At 47.2% G+C, this 20,541-nt stretch overlaps 1 protein-coding gene across 3 annotated transcripts in view; it reads right to left on the reverse strand.

Moving 5' to 3' along the window:
* Positions 1 to 20,541, reverse strand: part of kermit (PDZ domain-containing protein GIPC-like protein kermit) — an 86,178-nt gene that overhangs the window by 51,049 nt on the left and 14,588 nt on the right. For all 3 annotated transcript variants that reach the window (XM_055075502.2, XM_072285260.1, XM_050186167.3), the window contains exons 2-4: positions 4,035 to 4,265; positions 2,261 to 2,399; positions 180 to 298 (exon numbers count right to left, since the gene is read on the reverse strand). In XM_055075502.2, coding sequence (XP_054931477.1) covers positions 180 to 298; positions 2,261 to 2,399; positions 4,035 to 4,265 — 489 coding nt within the window. The remainder of the gene's footprint in view (positions 1 to 179; positions 299 to 2,260; positions 2,400 to 4,034; positions 4,266 to 20,541) is intronic.

Raw genomic sequence — 20,541 nt, forward strand, 5'->3', positions numbered from 1 at the left:
TATTCCAAGAAATCAACCGGAAATAGTGAGCCATATACTACCGTCCTAAATAAACAGTGTGCAACCTTCAATGCTGCAGCTTCCTCCCAAACAAGGTGTGAATTCACACACTAAAACAGTCATGACACAATGCTACCCAATTAGCCAAAATGTCTTCGGAGTCAGAGTGGGAAACTCACAGCTTTCTCCACAGTGGCAGGACCCTTGGAACGCAACCGCAGGGTCTCCTTGCCAGACCCAAGGGCCCCTTTGTTTTTCGCCTGACCAGCCGTTGCTCCACTCCGAGGCCCTATGTGGGCTGTGTACATCACAAACAATAAAGTAGGCCTCAATTATTACAAGACCTGACATGTTGAATTGGTATGCACACAAGTGAACAACTGCCGTTCCATAAGACAACAAATGTAAAGCACATCACACCTGAAATCTTTAGTATTTCAATTCAGCATGCTTCCCATCACCTTGAATACAAGTCTTGTCCTGCTTCATTCCTGTTGAGAATAGGGTTTCATACCACCTTTATTAGAGGTAAATCTGTTGCTGCAATTGCTGAGCCTTCACAGGTATCATGGTGGTACATGAATTTGTTCAAGATGTTCAATACAGTACACCTTTTATTGCCCTTTGTGGTTCAGATGTGCTGCTCATAACATTTCATTAGAACAGTCAGGTGTTTTAACTATGGTTAAATTTTAATTCCCACATATAAGTACCATACATAAATTAAATCTTCAACGATGCACATCACTTAATCTAGGTGATGTAACACTCACCATGCACACATTTTTTTAGAAGACTATTCTAGATAACTGCTCTTGCTTGTCATGTCCGAAAAAATATTGAATGGTAATAATTAGTGCTTAAGTGATACGAATAATTGCCATACAACCATTTTGCAATGAAAGATAAGTGTGAACATTGACATAAGAATCCACAAGGCTGACTGAACCAGGAGGACAAAGTTTAGACACTTCCTATCATTCTCGTAGTAGTTGAAGTACTGAAGCAGCCCACATAGGCACTAGTGCCAGATTTCCCTCTAGGTTATGTATTTAGAAACTATGTTGTAGTGCGTCTCCTTGTGTCCTATTGCACCAGTATTCATTTTGACAACCAGCACCAACTAGCCCAGCAGGAAGGCCTTCCAAGGAAACATTTCGGTTCATTCCCCAGCATCGCCTCACCCAATGGCTTCCCAACTACTTGATTAAAGCAAAGAAACAAATACAGCACTGTCAACCTCAGCTGTGGTTACTTGAGCAAAGAAAAACCCTTAGCCATGACTAATGAGGGCCTGACTTCAGACTTCCTTATTCAGTGGATGCAAAAAGAACCCCTAGTGCACTGAAGTGTTTAAATTCTCTCTTCATTGTGAATGCCAAGCTGTGCACACAAATGCATTTTTTACATTAGGATTCTCAACTGAATCTTACTCCTTGAGTTTCCCCTTCATGTATTTCTTTTCACCATAATTATCAATCCTTAGAATGTAATAACACAAATGTTAGGCACATCTTTGCAACTGCACACATTTAATTATTTAATTCATTGTTTCAATGGTCATGAATTAATAAGAGAACCATGTACACTTCTCTATTTTTTGTATTCTAGCCAAACGCCAAGAAAAAAAAATCTTTATTGATGACAAATTTATTTTGCAGCTTGCCTGCTCCCATTTGAGCTGAATTTCTAGTTAGCCATCCCCTATAATTCTCTTGTCACAATGATGAAGCAAAGAAAAGCATGCAAAGATTTCCTCTCTAAAAACACTCTCCCACTATCAAATCTTGGCAAATCATTTCATTACAGGGCAGAACAAGTTAATAAAATATAAAGTGACAACCAAAAGCTGAGTTCCCAGAAGAAGAAGGTGACTGCATTACTATCCCTGGTTGCCAAGTACACAGCCTTTGGTTTAGCTTTAGCAATGTGCATGCTCATTGGTGCCCACTCCCAAATTTTTAACAATGCAAAGCTGCAAGAAAGCTTGAACACTTTACTGCCTAAGCATGCAGCCTGCAAGAATGCGCCACATTCCGCAATTGAGTGAGCGATAAGCACAGCTATGATCTCTTAAGCTGTCAAGTATTTAAGCTTTCCCGCAGTTTTCAATTTTTGAAAGCTTTTCTGAGCATTCTGACATTGCTTTACACAGACGCAGAAGATTGCACAATGTGGCAGTAGGATATGCATTATGCAATGAGCTGTTAGAAATAGATGTCATGAGAAATTAGCAGGCCACAACCTTGCAGCAACTCACAAAAACCAGCCTTGAGAGGTTCAACGAGGCGAAGTGTGAATGTGGAGCCCTTCTTTATCTCCTTGAGCGCTTTTGCTACCTCATAATGGCGACAGTTGACCATGCTTCTGTCATCGATGCGCTCTATGTGGTCACCAACCTGCCAAAGTAAAAAAGATGGCACTGTCAATTGCTACATATTCAAGGCTGCGAATACCCACGTGTAGAAGCATGAACAGAGTAAACAACACATACACAGAAACTTCCACAATACGTACATTTATTTAGCTGCAGGCATTATGATCATCTGCTAAAGATTTTTGCATGGTGGTACAATTGTTTAGTGCGGTGCAATCTGCTAAGATCTTTGCCTGTGTTATCCTTGTTCATCATGTGTCAGTTTTTTTTACACCTAATTTTCCAAATCAAACGAACATGCCCTGAGGCCAATCAGTTCAACAACTAGAACATGCAATCGAGTTAAAGTCATTGACATGAAAGTGGTGAATTTTGATGAGCTTGTTGGCAGTTACTACAAAGTCATGCACACTGCTGCCAATGATCTATTGCCGAAAGACAGGAGTACTCAAAGGGGCCCAGCAATGCATCAGGGAAAGAGTTGAATGGCACTGATGGCATTGCCTAGATACAGCGATTTTGTGTACTTCGAAGACAGGTAATTACAAGCAAGAGTGCCACTATGATGATTGGTTAAAGATATGATGTCTGATTTACTTTTGTAGGTTATTACCCGCCGTGGTTGCTCAGTGGCTATGGTGTTGGGCTGCTGAGCACGAGGTCGCGGGATCGAATCCCGGCCACGGCGGCCGCATTTCGATGGGGGCGAAATGCGAAAACCCCCGTGTACTTAGATTTAGGTGCACGTTAAAGAACCCCAGGTGGTCGAAATTTCCGGAGTCCTCCACTACGGCGTGCCTCATAATCAGAAAGTGGTTTTGGCACGTAAAACCCCATAATTATTTATTAATTATTGTAGGTTATTGCGAGTACTGCAGAAAAAAAAAAACACTGCATTACGTTTTACAACCCTTTTAAGTATTGCAGAGCCATGGGTGAAGTATTGCAACCACGGGAACGACTCATCACATGCTGAGCACTCTGGCACACAAACAGCCACCACGCAGAAATTGTTTTAACTATAAAAGTGATGTCATGGCCTCCGAGATTAGACCGCATGCCGCTTGATCACGAAGCCCCTGGGAACGCCTTGGAATGCCATCAACATGCTGAACAGGCTTGACAACCATGGTGTGCAGACTTTCGCTAAAGCCATGCTGCTATCAGGTGGCCCCACATGATGTCATGGGAAAGTGAAATGTGCACCTTAAGTATGCGAAAATCCAGGTGGAGGGTAACTAATTTTGCTTGTATTTTGAATTTTGTGACCGATAACTTGGGTTTGTGTCAGTCAATTTTCATTACCCCTTTTGTTCTGTGTTCTTGACTTACTGAGAATAGATCTAGAGCAAATATAGTGACCCAAAAACAATGTTGCCGGGCCCTTTTAATGCTGTGTGCCTAGTGTATGTGTTTGCATCAGCACTGGTAGCAGACTTCCATAAGAGTGTAGCTTAACTAGGCCAGTCGAAAACAAGGAGACAACTTCTATCATTGCTTGATCATCGAATCAGTATAGAAAGAATGTCCAATGTGGAAAAAGAAGATAATTCTACTGCATTCTGAACATTTCATAGCTTGGGGAAAATGAAACTCATCCTTCACTTCATGACAAGGCCAAGCAACAAATGTGTTCCACACATGCCTGAATGCTCACCTGCACAAACCCAATGCGGTCCATGAGGGAGCCCTCTTTGATTCGCTTGATGAACGCCAGGCCTGCCCCATTGTCAGTTATGGTGAGACCCAAAGAATCTTCCCCCTTGAGCACCTCAACTTCCTTTGGCTGGCCTCGACGGTGCACAAAGATGAAATCGTCCAGCCCGATTTGGCCACCTAGAAGACGGCTCATGTCCACCTTGTGCGTGTTGAGTGTGCAGAACAGGATCTGCACGTGAAGGCCACACAACACAGCTCCATCATGCACTGCTCCAAAACTGCATGCTTCCCTCAATCCCACAGAACACCAACTAGCCTTCCGACTACTAAAGGGACCTTCTGCAGTAAGTGCTGCAGCATTAATTGATGGTCTGTTCAAAGAAAATGCCAACACTCCCACAATAAACGAGATATGATACATCATGAGAGAATCCAGCTGCACCTTAGTGCGGCCAGTAACTGAATGCTGTCTCAGCAAGGTTTTGTCCTGCATTATCTGTGGCGTATGCGTGACCCAATTTCTGCAGCAATATTGAAAGGTCGGAGGAGGTTTAAATGTCACGAAATGCTGCAAGCAAAAAGGTTGCAAGAGATTACAGCATGCAGTCTTCATTTGACCAATCTTAAGATGAAAAGAAGAACTTCTGAATGTGTATGAGGGCACAACGAGCAGTCTGCAGATGTCTAAGGAATTACAACAAACACTTACACATATGCTTTAATAAATAATCTGCTCATTCTCAGCAAAGCAAAGCATGCTTCATGACGGGGAGTGCTTTATGCACAGATAATCCAGAGGGGCCAGTGCAAGTTCTCATTATTGTAGGCCAAGAAAAGAGAAATGAAACAACAAAAATACCTTTCGCAACTGGTCAGTGCACGGCCTCTCTCCCGTCGTACGCGTACGTATACATTTGCCCGCGAGGTACAAGTGTGGTCTGCTTGTCTTTGCCTGCTTCTCACCTACCACCTTGAAAGTGGGGCAGGTCCCCTTGGAGCAGCGGCCACGCTGGAGGCACGCGCAAACCGATAGGTTCAATCTAGATAGAGCAGCGTGCGCACTCCCTCCCAGACAGGTTTTTTATTTTCTTTTTGCTTATTTTTTTCTTGCGCCTCGGCTTCGGCTTGCTCCTTTTCTGGACTTTTTGCTTTTTCCGCCCAGCTACGCGCTGTTCCTTTTATATGTTCATTTACTACTTTTTTTTTTCCCTGCTCTAGCGGGGCTTCGTCCAGACAAGGATCGCCTCGTTCGCCGGCGCCGGGTTCCGCTGCTGCAAGCGGCCGCCGTCGTGCGTACCGCGGTCGAACCGAAAGGGCGGCGCGCCGTCCTTTCATCGGTCGCCGCTGATCGAAGCGGCTGGCGCGATAACCAATTATAACGTCCAAAATGTAAACAGGCTCTTAAACTGCAGTTCAGCAAGAAGTCTAACGAAACCGAAACAAGAGCAAGGTCGCAAAAGAGTGACTCGCGCGCGCTGCCGCCTGAAGTAAAGAAAGCCGGCCTTGACTTGTGTGAACGCTAGTAGGCTTCCAGGCAACGATAGAGAAGCGAAAATGCATCATTGTTTGCATCCACCTTAATCTTGGCCGATCGTCCACAGCAGGTATGAGCCATTATGCAAGAGGATAACAATAACGACTCCCGGGAACATATTGCAAAACCCATTACTACGCGAGCCCTTGTTTCCCGCGTCAAATGTGACCGTGCACTTATTAGAATTAGCAGTGGTGGTCCGACCAGTTAAGGATTTTGAGAAATTTTTGCAGCAGGAAAAATGTCGTTCTGTAGCATCTTGAATTGGTGTGCGGTAGCGCGATTAAAAGACACAACAAAAGAAGACACACACGGCCCAGTGTCTCTTCTTTTGTCCTGTCTTTTAATCGCGCTACCGTACACATACTCAAGACGCGTTACCAACAAGCCTACATTGCAACCCTCGTGTTCCGGAGCAGTTTCGGAATTGAAGAATTGGACTTTTCGGAACCATCGGAGTAGTACAGCGGTAATCTGTAGCCATTTGGCGAAGCTTGTTATTACTGTGCAGTCAGTAAGTGCTGCCCAACAGTGAAGCAAGACACAAAGCCAACAGGGAGTAATTAAGCTTGCCTTCCCACGGACGGTATACCATGCACGGTATGTTGCAAACACTTTTATTTGGGTAAGCAAGGAACTTAACTTCGTACACAATAAAAATTTGTAGGTTAATAAGAACAAAGACATGCGTCTGGGGGCAAGGAAGAGATAAAACTACAAATGTGCTAGAACAATTTGCGCCGTCAGGCATAAGACAAAAGTGATGACAAATGTCTTATTAATTAAGGGAAAATGTGACATCCACCCATTAGTAGCAATTGCTACAAAAAAAAAAAACCTATACGGGTTCCTCGAAAGAAAAGCCTCGCAGTAGAAGAAAGATTCGTTCTGATCCGGTACTCGAACCTGGGACCACCGCCTTCCCGGGGCAGCCGCTCTAACATTTCCTTTGTAGCAATTGCTACGAGTGGGTGGGTGTCTCACTTTCCCTTACTTATTTCTCTCCACCATGCGGATTTCCGCAGAACTATTGCGTCAAACAAATGTCTTATGTACATTCCAAATTAGAGATTTGCTTTGATGTGCTTTACCGCATTAGACAAAATCTGTATTACACCCAGTAACAATGCTAGAAGCTTGACAAAAGACTATGCGTCTATGAACGGCGCCAAGATGAGATGCCTCCGTGCGGTGTCTCACAAAGATGGTGATGGTGTGGAGAGCAACGTTAGTACTATCACGTACAGTCGTTTTTGTTGTGAAGCGGATTGTCGGCTTCCCGTGTGTCGTGTGGCCTCTGCAAATAGATAACAGTCGATTCGGCGTAAAACCGTAACTTTTGTTGCCGACCGACCTTTCGAAGCACTACCGATTAAGCCTAACGGCCAAGGCAGTGTGCCAAGGCGAAAATTGGCTGCAGGCCGATGTGGCCGACAAGCTTTCCACGACGCTTGGCCTATTTAAAGATAATAATCGATTCGGCGTAAAGCCGTAATTTTTGTTGCCGATACCCGACCGACCTTTCGAAGCACCACCGATTAAGCCTAACGGCCAAAGCAGAAATTGCGAAAAGGCGAAAATTGGCTGTTGGCCGGTGTGGCCGTGTGGACGGCCTGCGGGAGCTGGCGAACTAGAGAAGAAGCGACCGACGAAACCTGCCTGGCCCGCTGCGATAACTCACTTTGTGAAAACAACAATGCGCCGAGTCAGCAGGCCATCGGCGCCACCATGTCTGCTGCGACGACTTGCTTTGTAAGGACGACAATACGACAGTCTCCAATCGAACGGCGCCGGGATGTATACACGCAGTCGGCGGACCAAGTATTGTTAGTGGATTCGCCGTCACCGTCACGGTTCGTTTGAAGCGGTGGAACTCCTGGAAGAAGATGTTTTGCGGCGCCGTTTCACGGGTCTTAGAAATCGTCAGTCAATAGGGAGTTTTAGTGTTGGGGACGCAAGCGGCTTGCGTACGCAAGAACTAGGGGCGACGGCACTGCGCATGCGCAGACCGCTACGTCTACTTGCGTCCTTGGGTTGTTTGGCCGGCCGAAAACATCGCTGCCCCTAAGTGGTCACGTTACCCACGTGACTCTTGCGGTGTAGGAGAACTTACGAGTAGCTAGCGGGTAGATAATGTAATAAATCTTTCGCCAAGTGTCGACAGACGTCGTTTTTATATGTATTAGAGAGGTTTAGCATGTCTGGTATTCGGATAAACGCAGTTGGGGTGTTGGGCGGAGCCATAAACGGGAGCGTCCTGCATGGTGCATCCATCTGGCGGCGCAAAGCTCAAATTGACAAAAGCAGCTAATATTGCTGTAACCAAGTCTATTCTACTTCGCTGCTGGTGTAAATTATCGGCACTGGCATAATTGTGTTGCTGCCAAAAATTTATACCCACAGCAAAGTAAAATTCACTTGGTTACTGCAATATTAGCTGTTTTTGTCTGTTTGAGCATTGCGCCACCAGGTGGCAGCACCATGCAGGCCGCTCTAGTTCATGGCTCCGCCCCAATGTCCCAGCCTGCGTTTACCAGATTACCGGACACTGTAAACCTCTCTATTAACTGCTTTTAATAAGAATAGTTTTATCTGCTTAACTTCATATGCTTGATTTCATGTTTTAAAAGATGATAACGCAGCAAACATCAGACGTTGATGGCGCTGCGAGCGCATGCGACCTCACTGCGGCTTGCGTTTGGGGCCGCTAACCTATAACGTGTTTCTGCTTGCGTACGCAAACGCAAACGCACCCAAGCGCTTGGGGCCCCACCGCCTTGCGTCCCCAACACTAAAACTCTCTAATGGAAAGACGCGGCGGCCACTGTCTGCGGGGTCAACTCTGGGACCAAGAGGCGCCTGCTTAGGGCAAGACCCGTGTCTGCGAAAACCCTCTCACCTCGGTGTGGTTAGTGAAACCTGTGCGGAAGTGAGTGTGTAAAACCTCCCTCTCAAAGGCAGGTCGGCTACGATGACTTTGGACGCTCCGAATTGGTCGACGGTTGAACGGCCGTTTTCCTCAACTAGGGATCTAGGGAGGACAGAGTGCTTATAAGCAGCATTTGCGCGGCTGCTGAGTGTGCATTCTTTTTCAGTCATGCTAGACTGATGAAATGTAACGTTCTCATGCAGATACTGTAAATAAATCCCACATTCCTCGTTCTCAATGAGAAAAAGTCTCTCCCTTCAACAACGTCCTCAGCGTGGATGAGTTGGACGACGGCATGGGCCAGCTACCATCTATTTCATGCCCGAACCCAACCATTACAGCCGACAAGCTTTTCACAAGTCGTCGCGGAAAGCTTGCTGTTAATATATTCGTATGAGTGGCTAACCAGCGATCGGTTCTGAGATCATGCATACGTGTTTTTGACAACCGTCGAAGCCGGCAATTACTGCAATCGCGCACAGAAGTTCGCAGATGGACACAAAGTTCCGAACTGCGCATGCAAACGCGTGAATCTGTGTGCATGCACACGCGTATGCGATACGATCTGCGTGCCTTCCAGTGACTAATCGGTCCGATATCTTCGCACATATAGGTGCTGCTTTCGTCGCCGTTCCCTTTGTCGGCGACGGGTATAGGAATTGTTTTGAATGGAGTTGATGACCCGGATGACCCTTGTATCAAGACATGCGTGTCTCAATCAGATTATGGTTTCGCCACGTAAAAACTCCAGAATTAAATTTTATTTTGTCCCAAAACCAGCTGAGAGCCTTGGTAAGGTTGCGTACAATGCATCGACCTCAGCTGAGTATTTCACCAAATATGCGAAAAATAGAGTAGTAGATCGCGAACTGAATTATTTGAATGTTCACAAATCGGTTCGTATAGTTGCGTACAGTCAACGTCCGAAAAATCGGGCAGATCGAAGAAAAGGAATGCATGCTTTCTACTGCCGCCAAGGGCTTAAATCGAGGCACGTCCGAAATAGCTCTGAAGGCCTGCCAGTACACTTATTAGGCGTGTCGGTGCTCGTACTGTGACAGGAGACGGCGGGTGCACGCGTCTTTTATTAAGGAATACTATTGCGTCCCGTGACAAGTGTCCATTGCTATGCTTCGCCGCGTAACACTGCTGTATTGAGGCGAACCTGACTCTCGGGAACCGGCATTATGCAACGTGTCGTGCGTTCCCAGCTTCGAAGCCAATGGCGACGATTACAAATGCGGAGTCGGCGCCACTTCTAACCGCGGCGAAATGTTTTAATGAAAAACACGGTACCGAACAGCAATAAGCTTGGTAGCCAATGTCGAAGTAGCTAAATCTGTCGTTACCGCGGTGTGGCTAACGCTGCCAGCGGATCTGCGTGCGAGAGCGCCTGCTTGAGGATGCGAGATAATAAAAATTGTGGCGATGGTGGCTTCGATCAACGCCCTTTGGGACCTGCGGTCATGGCAAAAAGTCCGGAAAATCGGACAGCGAAGGGTTTTTTTAGTCCGAAATTTCTGACGTTCTTATACGTTGACTCTATATGGGGTACCGTGGCGGTGCCGCGAAGGCGTTCTAGGTACCGGGCATGTTCGAAAAATTGGGCGTCTGGAAAAGCGTTCGTTGACTATAGTTGTAGAATACTACTGAAAACATCGCATTGCCGTGAAAACGCGAAAACACCGCACTTTTGATCAGTTGGCGCAAGTGGCACTCGAGTGGGGGCTGTCACTCGAGTGGGGGCTGTCAGTAGCAGGCAAGTCGAATTGTAGCAAATTGGCGCAGTTGGACCACCACTGGCATTAGCGTTCAGCTCGTAGGCCAAAACCGAAGAAAAGCAACGGACATGGCACTCTGTAAACAGAGCTTGCAAGGCGCAGTAAAATTGGATAAACTGTCTTCGCGAAGACAGTTTATTTACGAAGACAGCGTATTTACGTTTCGATAGGACTGCAATCGGTACATCAAAGAGAAAAAGGAGTTTAGCTGCATTAGTGAAATTAAGCTTGCGAAATATATTAAGAGGAAGCTTTAGCTCGGGTGCTCCTATCTAAATACATGTAAAAGGGGAATTCGTTTTTCTCGGCAACCACTGCACCAAATTTGACGGGGTTTGCTGCATTTAAAAGAAAAGCTTAAAATCTAGTGACTGTTGGTTTCGAATTTTCGATTTAGGTCGTCAAATTTTTATAAAAAATTGGCAAAAATCGCAAATTTTCAGAAAACGATACTATCAAGTTTACAACGCCGTAACTAAGCAAGAAAAAATGATATCGCAATTATGTGAATTGTACCTGATAGCACATCTAAAGCGGACAAAATTGATATGTTACACATGAACCTCAATAAATGGAGTAATGTGTAATTACAACTTTTGCAGAACCTTTGTAAACAACGTAACCAGATCACGTAAGATGTAAACTGACGTATCAAATTTGTCCGCTTTGAATGGTCTAATGGATGCCGTTTACAGAATCGCGATATCTGTTCTTGATGCAGAGCTATTAGCTTGTAAACTTCGTGCTTCTATTTTTTTCAGACGTCCGAATTTTTGAAAATCCTTCTAACAAAATTCAAGCCCTAAATCAAAATTCCGCTTCCAAAAGTCACTAGAATCTAACTTTCTCTCTAGAATGCAACAAATTTCATTAAAATCGGTCCAGGGGTTATCTCAGAAAAACGTTTTTGCGTTTTTACATGTATTTGAATAGGCCGCGTCGGAGTTGGGCCCGAGCTAAAGCTTCCTCTCAAAGCCATTTCTCATCGTGAGATGAGGCAGGGTAAGTCGGAAAAGATGCAAGCATTTCATAAGCCAAAAACTAATATAGCGAGCGGTGATGCCGCCTTGCCGCACACCATGCATGCTTGTCGAGGGTCATGCAATTTGACGGCATGTGCTCGGTAATTTTTCTATCGTTAAATATTGACCACACTGTATTCCAAAGGAGCCAAAGTAACTTTCGAAAACCGGAAGTGCACAAATTGCGCCAAGAACGAAGGTGGCGAAAAAGCAGGGACATGTGAAGAGCGTCTCGTCACTGCCCGATCCCTCGACACCACGGCGATCCCGTGGGCGCAGCCATCTTTGATCACGTGGTGACGCGTCCATTGCTTGCCTCAGCTGCCTGTTTATAATGGATGTGCATGACGCCCGATGCAGCTCAGGAAACCTCGTTTCTGCGGATATGATAGGCGGTGACTGGTGGAAGACATGAAGCTTTGGCCGCAGCTTCAGAGAGGACATGTAGGCGCTTTCGGAGCTCATAACGCCTTGTCCAAACGGCTCGAGCAGCGTATACGGTTATTCTGCTAAAAGAGGGGCTAGAAATGTTCTTTATTTGGCAAGTAATTTGAAGCAGCGTACTAAAAGTCGGATTGCGCAACATTTTGACGGGACACTGAGACGAGAAACAGACACAGCGGAGCGTTTATGTTCTGTGTGTCCCATCAAAATGTTGCGCAATTTAACTTCTAGTATGCCATACCAACACGCCCAGTCTTCAACCTTTGAAGCAGCGGCTTGTCATTCTGACTGTCATTCTGAACTACCTGTTTTATATATGTTCTACTCGCGGTTGGGCTCAGTTGCAATAATTTGTTCTTGCTGCGCAAAATGCTTGAAGCGTAAATATTCTGTATTTCGTCGTAGCTAGCTTGTTGCAAATACGTATTGCTGCTAATCGCTCGCTTACTTTGTGGACCGTCACGAAACGTTAATCTCCGAACATTCGTGTGCTGTCGGTGTACTCGCCGTCACCCATGCTTCGGCGCATTGATTCAAGTGTGCGGCCATCCATCCACTCTTGTTAGGTTAGTGATAGAGTGGGCATACGTCTGCGTGTGAGGTTTGGGTAGATGTGTGTAGATAACGTGCGAGAAACTATGCCAGGAAGCGGCGCTACGCCATTTGTCACTGAGTAATGAGCGATATTCACTCTTGCCGGCGCTCCGGAGTTGAAGTCCTTTCTTTGGAAGTTAGCGATACAACGCTGACGGATGAGTGACTTCTTTGTTCAGTAGGAAAGCCGTGCATCGCTAAGTAAGCCGTGCGTCGCCCGCACCACAGACAGTCTCTGTATGTGGCGACGGTCCGCGGACTTCGTTATACAGATTCATTCCGTTCCTTAATATGACAATTTCTTTACAGCCAACTACCCCTCTGCCGCTCCACATTTTAACGCGGCAGCGTTAAAGGAACACTAAAGCGAAACAATAAATAAGTTTATACTAATAAAGCATTGTTTGAGAGCCCTGCAGGCAGTCATTTCAAAATAATAGTTTGATTATTAGATGAGAAAATGAAGGTCGAAGAATCAGTATTTGAATTTCGCGCCTAAACCCCGACGCCTGTACGTCATTGTGACGTCAGGGATTTCAAAGTATGTTTTCGCATTGGGTCGCGTTGGCCGAGTAAAAGTTTCCGAAACTTGCCATGTTGAAGATTTGGTTCCTTTAGAACACAATGTAGTCAATCTGTACCGCTATGTAGTTAAGTACGCCCTAGATGCCACCAGAATCCATGACGTCACAGAGACCAGGTGTGGGAACCTTAACGAGGAGTCACCATCCGTCTTTCGTTCTTGGGCTTTTTCTGGCTTACCAAGCGTCTTATCGTGGTAAGAGTGGTGGTTTTGGTGTCGTAAAAAGGTAATTTACTGATGCAGAAGAAATCATTTTTCTCTTTAGTGTCCCTTTAAGGGTCCCGTGTCGCAAAAAATCTGACGTTGGCGTCGCGCGTCGACCGTCGTTTCAGCAAAAGTAATTCCGAACCATGCAAACCCAACCACGCAGACCACGCATGCAGTGGCGTAGCTAGGTCGTCTGGCACCCGGGGCCCATAGGTCTTCTGTCACCCCCCCCCCCCCAGGTGTAGTCGAGGAAGGCGAGGATATCGACAATTTCCGGGTGCCTTCAGACGTATATGACACCTCCCCCCCCCCCCCCCCCCACTGGCCCCGTGCACGCGGGGCCCACGGCTCCACCCCCTCCCCCCGTTGCTACGCCACTGCATGCATGTAGCGCAAAGTTACTGAACTAATTGAATTTCTAGAAGTAAAATACGCCAAAAAATCGTAATGTACGACTTACACACAACCTACAGACATGATAGCGTCGGACTGTATTTTGAATATATGAGAAAACAGTTCTGTTACGCGGAAACAAACACGAACCCCTTTTCCAGTGTTTATACAATTCATAGACCGGCCACGGCGTCCGAGATATGCGCGCGCAACTCTCGGAGGTCACGAAGCGGCACGCCCGATTTCTTGCAACACTTCCATATGGCGCTCGCCTCCACTGCATCGCGGCCTACACAAGAGGGCGCGTTTCTACCAGAACGTTCGCCTCTGTGCATAGCGTTCGCCACCAGCGAACAGTACAATTAAGCTGCAGTTGCCGGGAAGCGTGAGAAGCAGTCAGGAATCTTTGAACGATATCGCGTTCCACTCTTAAAGACAAAGCTTAGGCGTCCTCAAAATTTTTGAGGAATGAATGGAGCACAGGCCGTTTAGCAAACACCCAGTTTCACTCCCGACAGCTCATCTCACAATGTTAAGACGCTGAGGCCAAGCAACTCCTGCGACAGTGAGTTATACACCGCTTCGTTACGGCCGCTACTGGGCCATACGAGGAGCCAAGACGCGCAAATGGAGTCAGGTAGCACACCCCCGTTTTTCAGCATCCCCTTCTTTCTCTGGGACAGTGAGCTGTGTGCGCCCAGAGGTATTTCTCCGATGGCGTTCCGTGAACAAAGGTGCTGGAGTGATTGTGCGCACACTCTCGCTCTGAAGGCGACTATGTGCGCTCTGACTGGAAGATGGTGTGATCGCGGATTTCCCTGGCCTAGGGATCTAGGGAGGACAGATGAGTAAAAAGCGGACACCTTTGGTGTGCTGTATATAGAGGGCTCTTATGTGTGCACGCCAAAAATATGTAGCCTTCTGATATGTAGCTCATGCTACGAGAACGATGTACTGCGCTCTGTGCTCCGGCCAGTACGAGTATACCCCTTGCTTTATGTAAATAAGTTTGCCTTTCCAATGTAAAAAAAAAAAAAAACTTCCGTTCCTCATCCTCTCGACCTCGTACTCTTCACCAAACAAACAACCCTCGTCAAGTAAGCTCGGACGACTGCATGGGCCCGCTAAGCCGCGTGACGCCCCTGCAGCTAGCGTAGGCCAGCTATCCGTTACGAGACGCACCGGTTGCGTAGGCTAGAGAGCGACTAGAGTGTACGAGCCACCCTCTGTGTGACGGCAGACGCCGAGGCCATTTTTTCGGCTTCTACAACAGTAGCAGGGCACAGGCATTGTGCGCTTTCTCCGAGGCAACGTGCGGCACGCCGCCGAAAGCGCCATCTCGTTCTTCTAGTGCAAACTGCTCCGCGAAAAGGTTCCATAAGCTGCGGTTCACTTACCACGTAAGAACACGTGCTGCTTGCTGCTGAGAGCCCATCTCTGCAGTCTTCAGAACAGCCGGGTGGACAGAAAGAACACTTTCCAATCTCCATTAGTCCTTATTTTACTTCGAACTACAGGTGCCGTAATTTTGACAAAGGCTTCTATCACAGAAAGCAGCCCTGTTTCGTGTCTGCCTCAGCGATTACCGATCGAGCATGATCAAATAACAATATGCGTCGCTTGATGAGGACTACAACACCATGATCGCAAGTTACTACCAAACATCTCTTCAAACAAGTCGGGGTAACCGAAAGTGAGTGAAACTTACGATCATATCAAAGCCTTGGCGCAAACGTTATTCGTTCATAATGCAAAAAAGGGGTAAGGCGTGCACACACGGACACAAGAGAAGTGGACAACACGAACGCCGCTTCTCTTGTGTCCGTGTCCGCACGCCTTACCCTTCTCTTTTTTTTGCATGATGAATCCTTACCAATTGGCTCAGCTTTGTGTCGTTCTTATTCGTTCCCGTGTTTTAAATGTAGGCAGGAGAAAAGAACGCGGCGGCGGTGTGGATTAAAAGTTGTGGCATTTTGGATAAGAAAATCAAATTTCGTTATACGCGTGTTTACAGTTAATGAAGCAATAACTAAAGGGGGCTTCATATCTTGTCAGTGCAAGATCTAATCCATCGGCCCGGAGAATGTTTAGAAAAAGCGGTTAGGGGCGCTCTCGTCATCAATAGGCTAAGGTCCCTACATGAAAACAAATTTTTTCTAAGGACCTTGCGAATGCGCAGTTGTCCCATTGTCGAGAACAACGCACCGTTCCAATGACCAGGTCATGGACTTGCGAGCATATGTGTTGCACTTCCTCTGATGTAAGAAGTGCAGGGTAATCAAAACACTGCTTTTCTGTCAGCCTGATCAGCAGCAGCTGCCGCATCGCCAGCCGGTTGACCAAAAGCTGGCGCAACAAATTTCCCGAGACACCCGGTGACATTCCTTCCGCTTGCCGCAGCGCGAGATCGTCAGAAATCGCGACCGCCGACTAGACCGTGCTCCGTCAAGCGTCAAAAGTGCCGAGAAAGATTTCAAGCCCTTCATGCACTATAGATGAGCTCCACTCCGGTGATCTCATTTACATCTCGGGAGACGCGCTCAGCTCCTGGACCTTCTCCCTGCACGCTTGGCCGACCAAGCTTGCTCTATAGCGGACTCCGCTAGCTTCAGCCCCGTTCTCGCCACAGAATTAACGAGAAAACGCGAAAGTGGTTCACGAGTAAACACGCCGGATAACTCCGGCGTCCACAGAAAGCACGCGCCCGCGCGCCACGGTGTTTCCTATCTAATCGGAGCATCTGCCCTTTAAGAGAACCGCCGACAGGAATGCTCGCAGAACGTCGTGAGCCCATGCAACCACTCCCTCACGCCAAGGCGTGTGCGCACGGTCCGCACTCACGTGCCCCCGCAACGCTTTTTGCAACCTCGGCACGCAGTTCCGCGCACCGTACCGGAAGCTGGAGGCCGTGGCCAACCCGTTGAAACGCGCCACTTCCGCCGCCGCGCTTTGGCGTTTTTCCTCAAGCACGAAGAGTTCGGGACCGGCGACCATAGAAAGCGCGAGTTAAAAGTGAAGACAAGCCACAAATGTGCTGCGCCTTGCGAGCTGTATTGTAACACAGCGATAAGAGTCACCATTTTCGTGTGCGGTTGCTTAGCTAATCGTAAGGCAACGTTAGTCGTGCAGTTACAACGCAAGTGCGCCCTAAAATAATGCTTTCTTTGTGTGTGGGGCAACACTTCACCTCGAAAGTGTGCTCTCAAAATGAACAACTTTAAAAGGGTACTGACATGTTTCGACTTTCTCTTTTTTGCAACAGGTGAAGGTTTAACCACCATATCCTAATGATAGGCATCATTACCCTAACTTTAAACACATTCTCTGAACCTGCGCACCCAGTACTTTACTGTTATGAACGCTGTGTGCATCCACAGCGTTGCTGACAGCAAAGCCACACATATTTTGGAGAAAGAACGGTTGGAAAAAAATACAGAGTTTGCGAGAGACATTCTCCGAAATATTACAAGTGCTAATAACTGGCAATAAATAGCACGCAGAGGACGAGACAGTAAAATTCAGACACGCACGAACAGTACGAGCGTGTGTGAGTTTTACTGTCTCGTCCTCTGCGCGCAATTCAATGCTATTGAAATCATGCACCAACAAGCCCAAGAAGCTACGCTGCTACTAGCTGCATCGTACACACCTTCCAATCCTCCAGAACTTTTCGTAAAGTTGACAAATCTGGGCTCCTTTTACGATTTTAAGAATGCTGCATCAAATTTTACGACAAAATTCTGCCATTAACTTGCCATTTAAAGTCTTCTGATGGTTAAATGATGTCAGAGGGGGCACTTCCTTCGAGCTAGGTTATGCAGACAATTTCCTGAAGGTGAAATCAGCAACAGCCAATTCGCTGAAGTCAGTTATCTGTTTTGTTGTTGTCGGTCGCCGCTGTTCCATACTTGCTACTGCTTGTGTGCTACGTCTAAAGGTCAAAGGGGTCGTTAACAAAGTGCGTATGTGTCCCACAAAATGCGCATATTTTCAAGCTCAAAGAAAAAAGAAAAAGGAGAAGAAAAATAATGCCGCGCAACTACCCCTACCCCACTCTCTCTCTCTCTCTTTCTGTCAGTGAGATTTTTCAAATTCTAAAGCTGGCAGGTTGGCGGGTATGATCGTATCATCCCTATTTCGTGTTTACAGGTACAAAGTGGAAGCATCCTACTCAGTACGAGACGGTTAGGTGCGAGCAGGGAGCCGGCAGAGCGTATTGAAGGGAATTTTTATTTTAGAAAAGGCAGCACGCTTTTGACGTGCCCCGTCTTTCTCCCAGTGGCCGTGGCGCACGAACCGGCCTTGCTTGTCGATTGGAGAAAAGGCTGAACGGACGGAAAAACACGGCGCGGCGAGAGGGAAAATGGCGGCACAAAAAGGCGGGCGGCTGGGGAACGCTCTTCGGCAAGTCGTCGACTGCGGATGTCACAGACCTCGACACGCACCACCTCGTTACGTCGACGAGTGTTGTGCTACCCGTGTGCTGCGCAGCATCGCAAACGCTCGTGTCGGAGAAGGCAACGACTTCGCACATTTTTATTTCGATGTCGATCAATATACCTTTCGACGGCTCTTACTTGGTCATGACTGGATTATTGTTCACATGAATCGCACAAGTATCCGGAGTTTCAGGCCTTCGATCGAGAGGCATCACATCGAGATATACGCCATTGTACACTGTATGAACGAGGGCGCATCGAGAGGCAGGGGAGCACAGAAATATACCTAGGGCCCTTGTTTACGCACTTTACATATATATATTGGCACGTGTATCTGTATTTCTATCGGGTGGTTTCTATCGGGTGTTATCGCACAGCGCAGGAGGCACCTGCATGTATCGGAAGTTTGTCGAAAGTTATCGATAGTTCTATCCGCTGTCTGTCGTCAGCGAACCTTGTGTAATCTGATTTCATGTATGCGCGACGCGAATGGTGTAGAACTCTGTGGAAGACACGCGGGCTCCAGCGATTACTCTGGAACATTCGACTACTGATGTATAAAAGCCAAGCCGAAGCTTGACCCGCTGATGAGATTTCCGACGATCGCCAACTGTGTTCGCCGCTATCGTTGTGCTTTAAGTGCAACTAGCTTTTGATGATACAAGTTTGCCCAATAAAGATTTAGTTTCGCCATTTACAGTTTTGCTACTGTGTTCGTCACAGTCACTACCACGTGACAATATATATATATATATATATATATATATATAATGTGTGTGTGTGCGTGCGTGTGTGTGTGTGTGTGTGTGTGTGTGTGTGTGTGCGTGCGTGTGTGTGTGTGTGTGTGCGTGCGTGTGTGCGTGCGTGCGTGTGTGTGTGCGTGCGTGTGTGTGTGCGTGCGTGTGTGTGTGCGTGCGTGTGTGTGTGCGTGCGTGCGTGTGTGTATACCAACAAGCCCAAGTCGGATGTTAAATGAGCCATTTAGCAAAAAAGCCGGCGTCTGTTGTCTGTATACGTAGGAAACGGCAGGTAAATTCCCATTGGCTGCAACACCACGTCACGAGCGCGCCTTGACAGAGCAAAGCGGGCGAAAGCAAACACCTGCTTTAGCATTAGGGCGCCAGGTGTTGCTTGAGGGGTGAGGCCTTCGGGGAGAGGCCCTCGTCGCGACGCCACGTCACTCTCGGAAGCCGGTCGGCATCTCTCTCATCCTGACTGAGCTAAGCTGCGCGCTGCGCACGCCTGCCGGCCTCGGTGGCCGCTACTACAGTCTCTCGTCGCGCAGGACGTAGGTGGCATGCGGCGTTGGCACCGCAAGCTGCTTGCTGGCTCGGGCCACACGTATTTTCAGTAATGATCCACGGGTGCGTCCAGGAGTTGCTTGAGAAAGGGCCTTTCCCTTCAGTGACTTCCAATAGAGAGCCTGGATAGAAGCCCGCTGCGAATGACGCGGACTGCACAACTACACCGAGAAACTTCAAAAGGGGTTTGCGAACAATTTTAGGTCAAAGTAAAAAATAAACAGATTTGACGTAAAAATGTCAGCTGTCAAAAAGCAGAATCCGAGCATCCACAGTCATTTCGTTTAGTCAATGTCAGAAGTGGTTTTTGTCGCATAATGTAATCTTGTTTTGAGCTAGTAGGTCGTTCCTGTCGAAGGGTAACAAGCTGCGAGAACGAGTGCTGTTACTCTGTTCCCGTCCTCGTCATTTTGTGCCGCTTGTTACCCTTCGATTTGGAGCTAACTACATCGGCGTCGCAACTCAAACTCACCGAAAGCCGCTAATGTGCAGCCGTACTTCTCGCTTTGAAATGGAAATAGCAAGCATACTAAATCGCTACGCATAACGAGTTAGTCGGTCCACGTTATTTACAAGCGAATCCAGAGGGTTGAGGCTTCAGTGAGCTATACCTCAAATCGGATTTGACATCTATGCACGATGTTCCAGTGCTTTTAGGAGACTTCCTCAGCTGACCTTTCGGCAGGCGCCAACGACCGGCCCTCAACCTCGTTGTTGAGGTTGAGGTCAGGTTTTCAGTCTCACTTCGTTAGTTTCGGGTGCCCAATGCCGATGTACTATTTCTTGCGTTTCCCATGTATTAAACTACGTAAGCTTGTTCTGATGCCTCTCTTTGCTCTCTCTCTCTCTGATGCATCTGACAGATAAATACAGTGCTTCAAGAAAACACTTCATTAAGAGACTCCAGTTGCGTAATAGGCTATACGAAGGCGTCTTATGACTTAGGCCAACTATACCCTGATCTAGACATGTTCGTCAATATTAAGAATTTACGCGAAAGCAACTGTGGAAAACAGACCTCACAGCTCGACAACACCGAACATCCGACCTCCCTCAACCTCAAACACAAGCATGATGTTGACGTCGAAACTTGGTGTTGACGTCACTCACAGAATATCTAGCAGCCGAAGAAAAAACGTGGACTGTCGCCTTCATCGCACTTTGCGATGTTGTAATCGACAGCGTGTGGTGGAAGCCTCATTAAGTTGTCCATTTTTGTATCAACAATGCATTGGTTGGGGCCACTTGGCGTGATGGTGTTTTCGGCAGTTGGCAGGA

The sequence above is a fragment of the Dermacentor andersoni genome, chromosome 11 (genome assembly GCF_023375885.2).
Source record: "Dermacentor andersoni chromosome 11, qqDerAnde1_hic_scaffold, whole genome shotgun sequence".
Taxonomy (NCBI): domain Eukaryota; kingdom Metazoa; phylum Arthropoda; class Arachnida; order Ixodida; family Ixodidae; genus Dermacentor; species Dermacentor andersoni.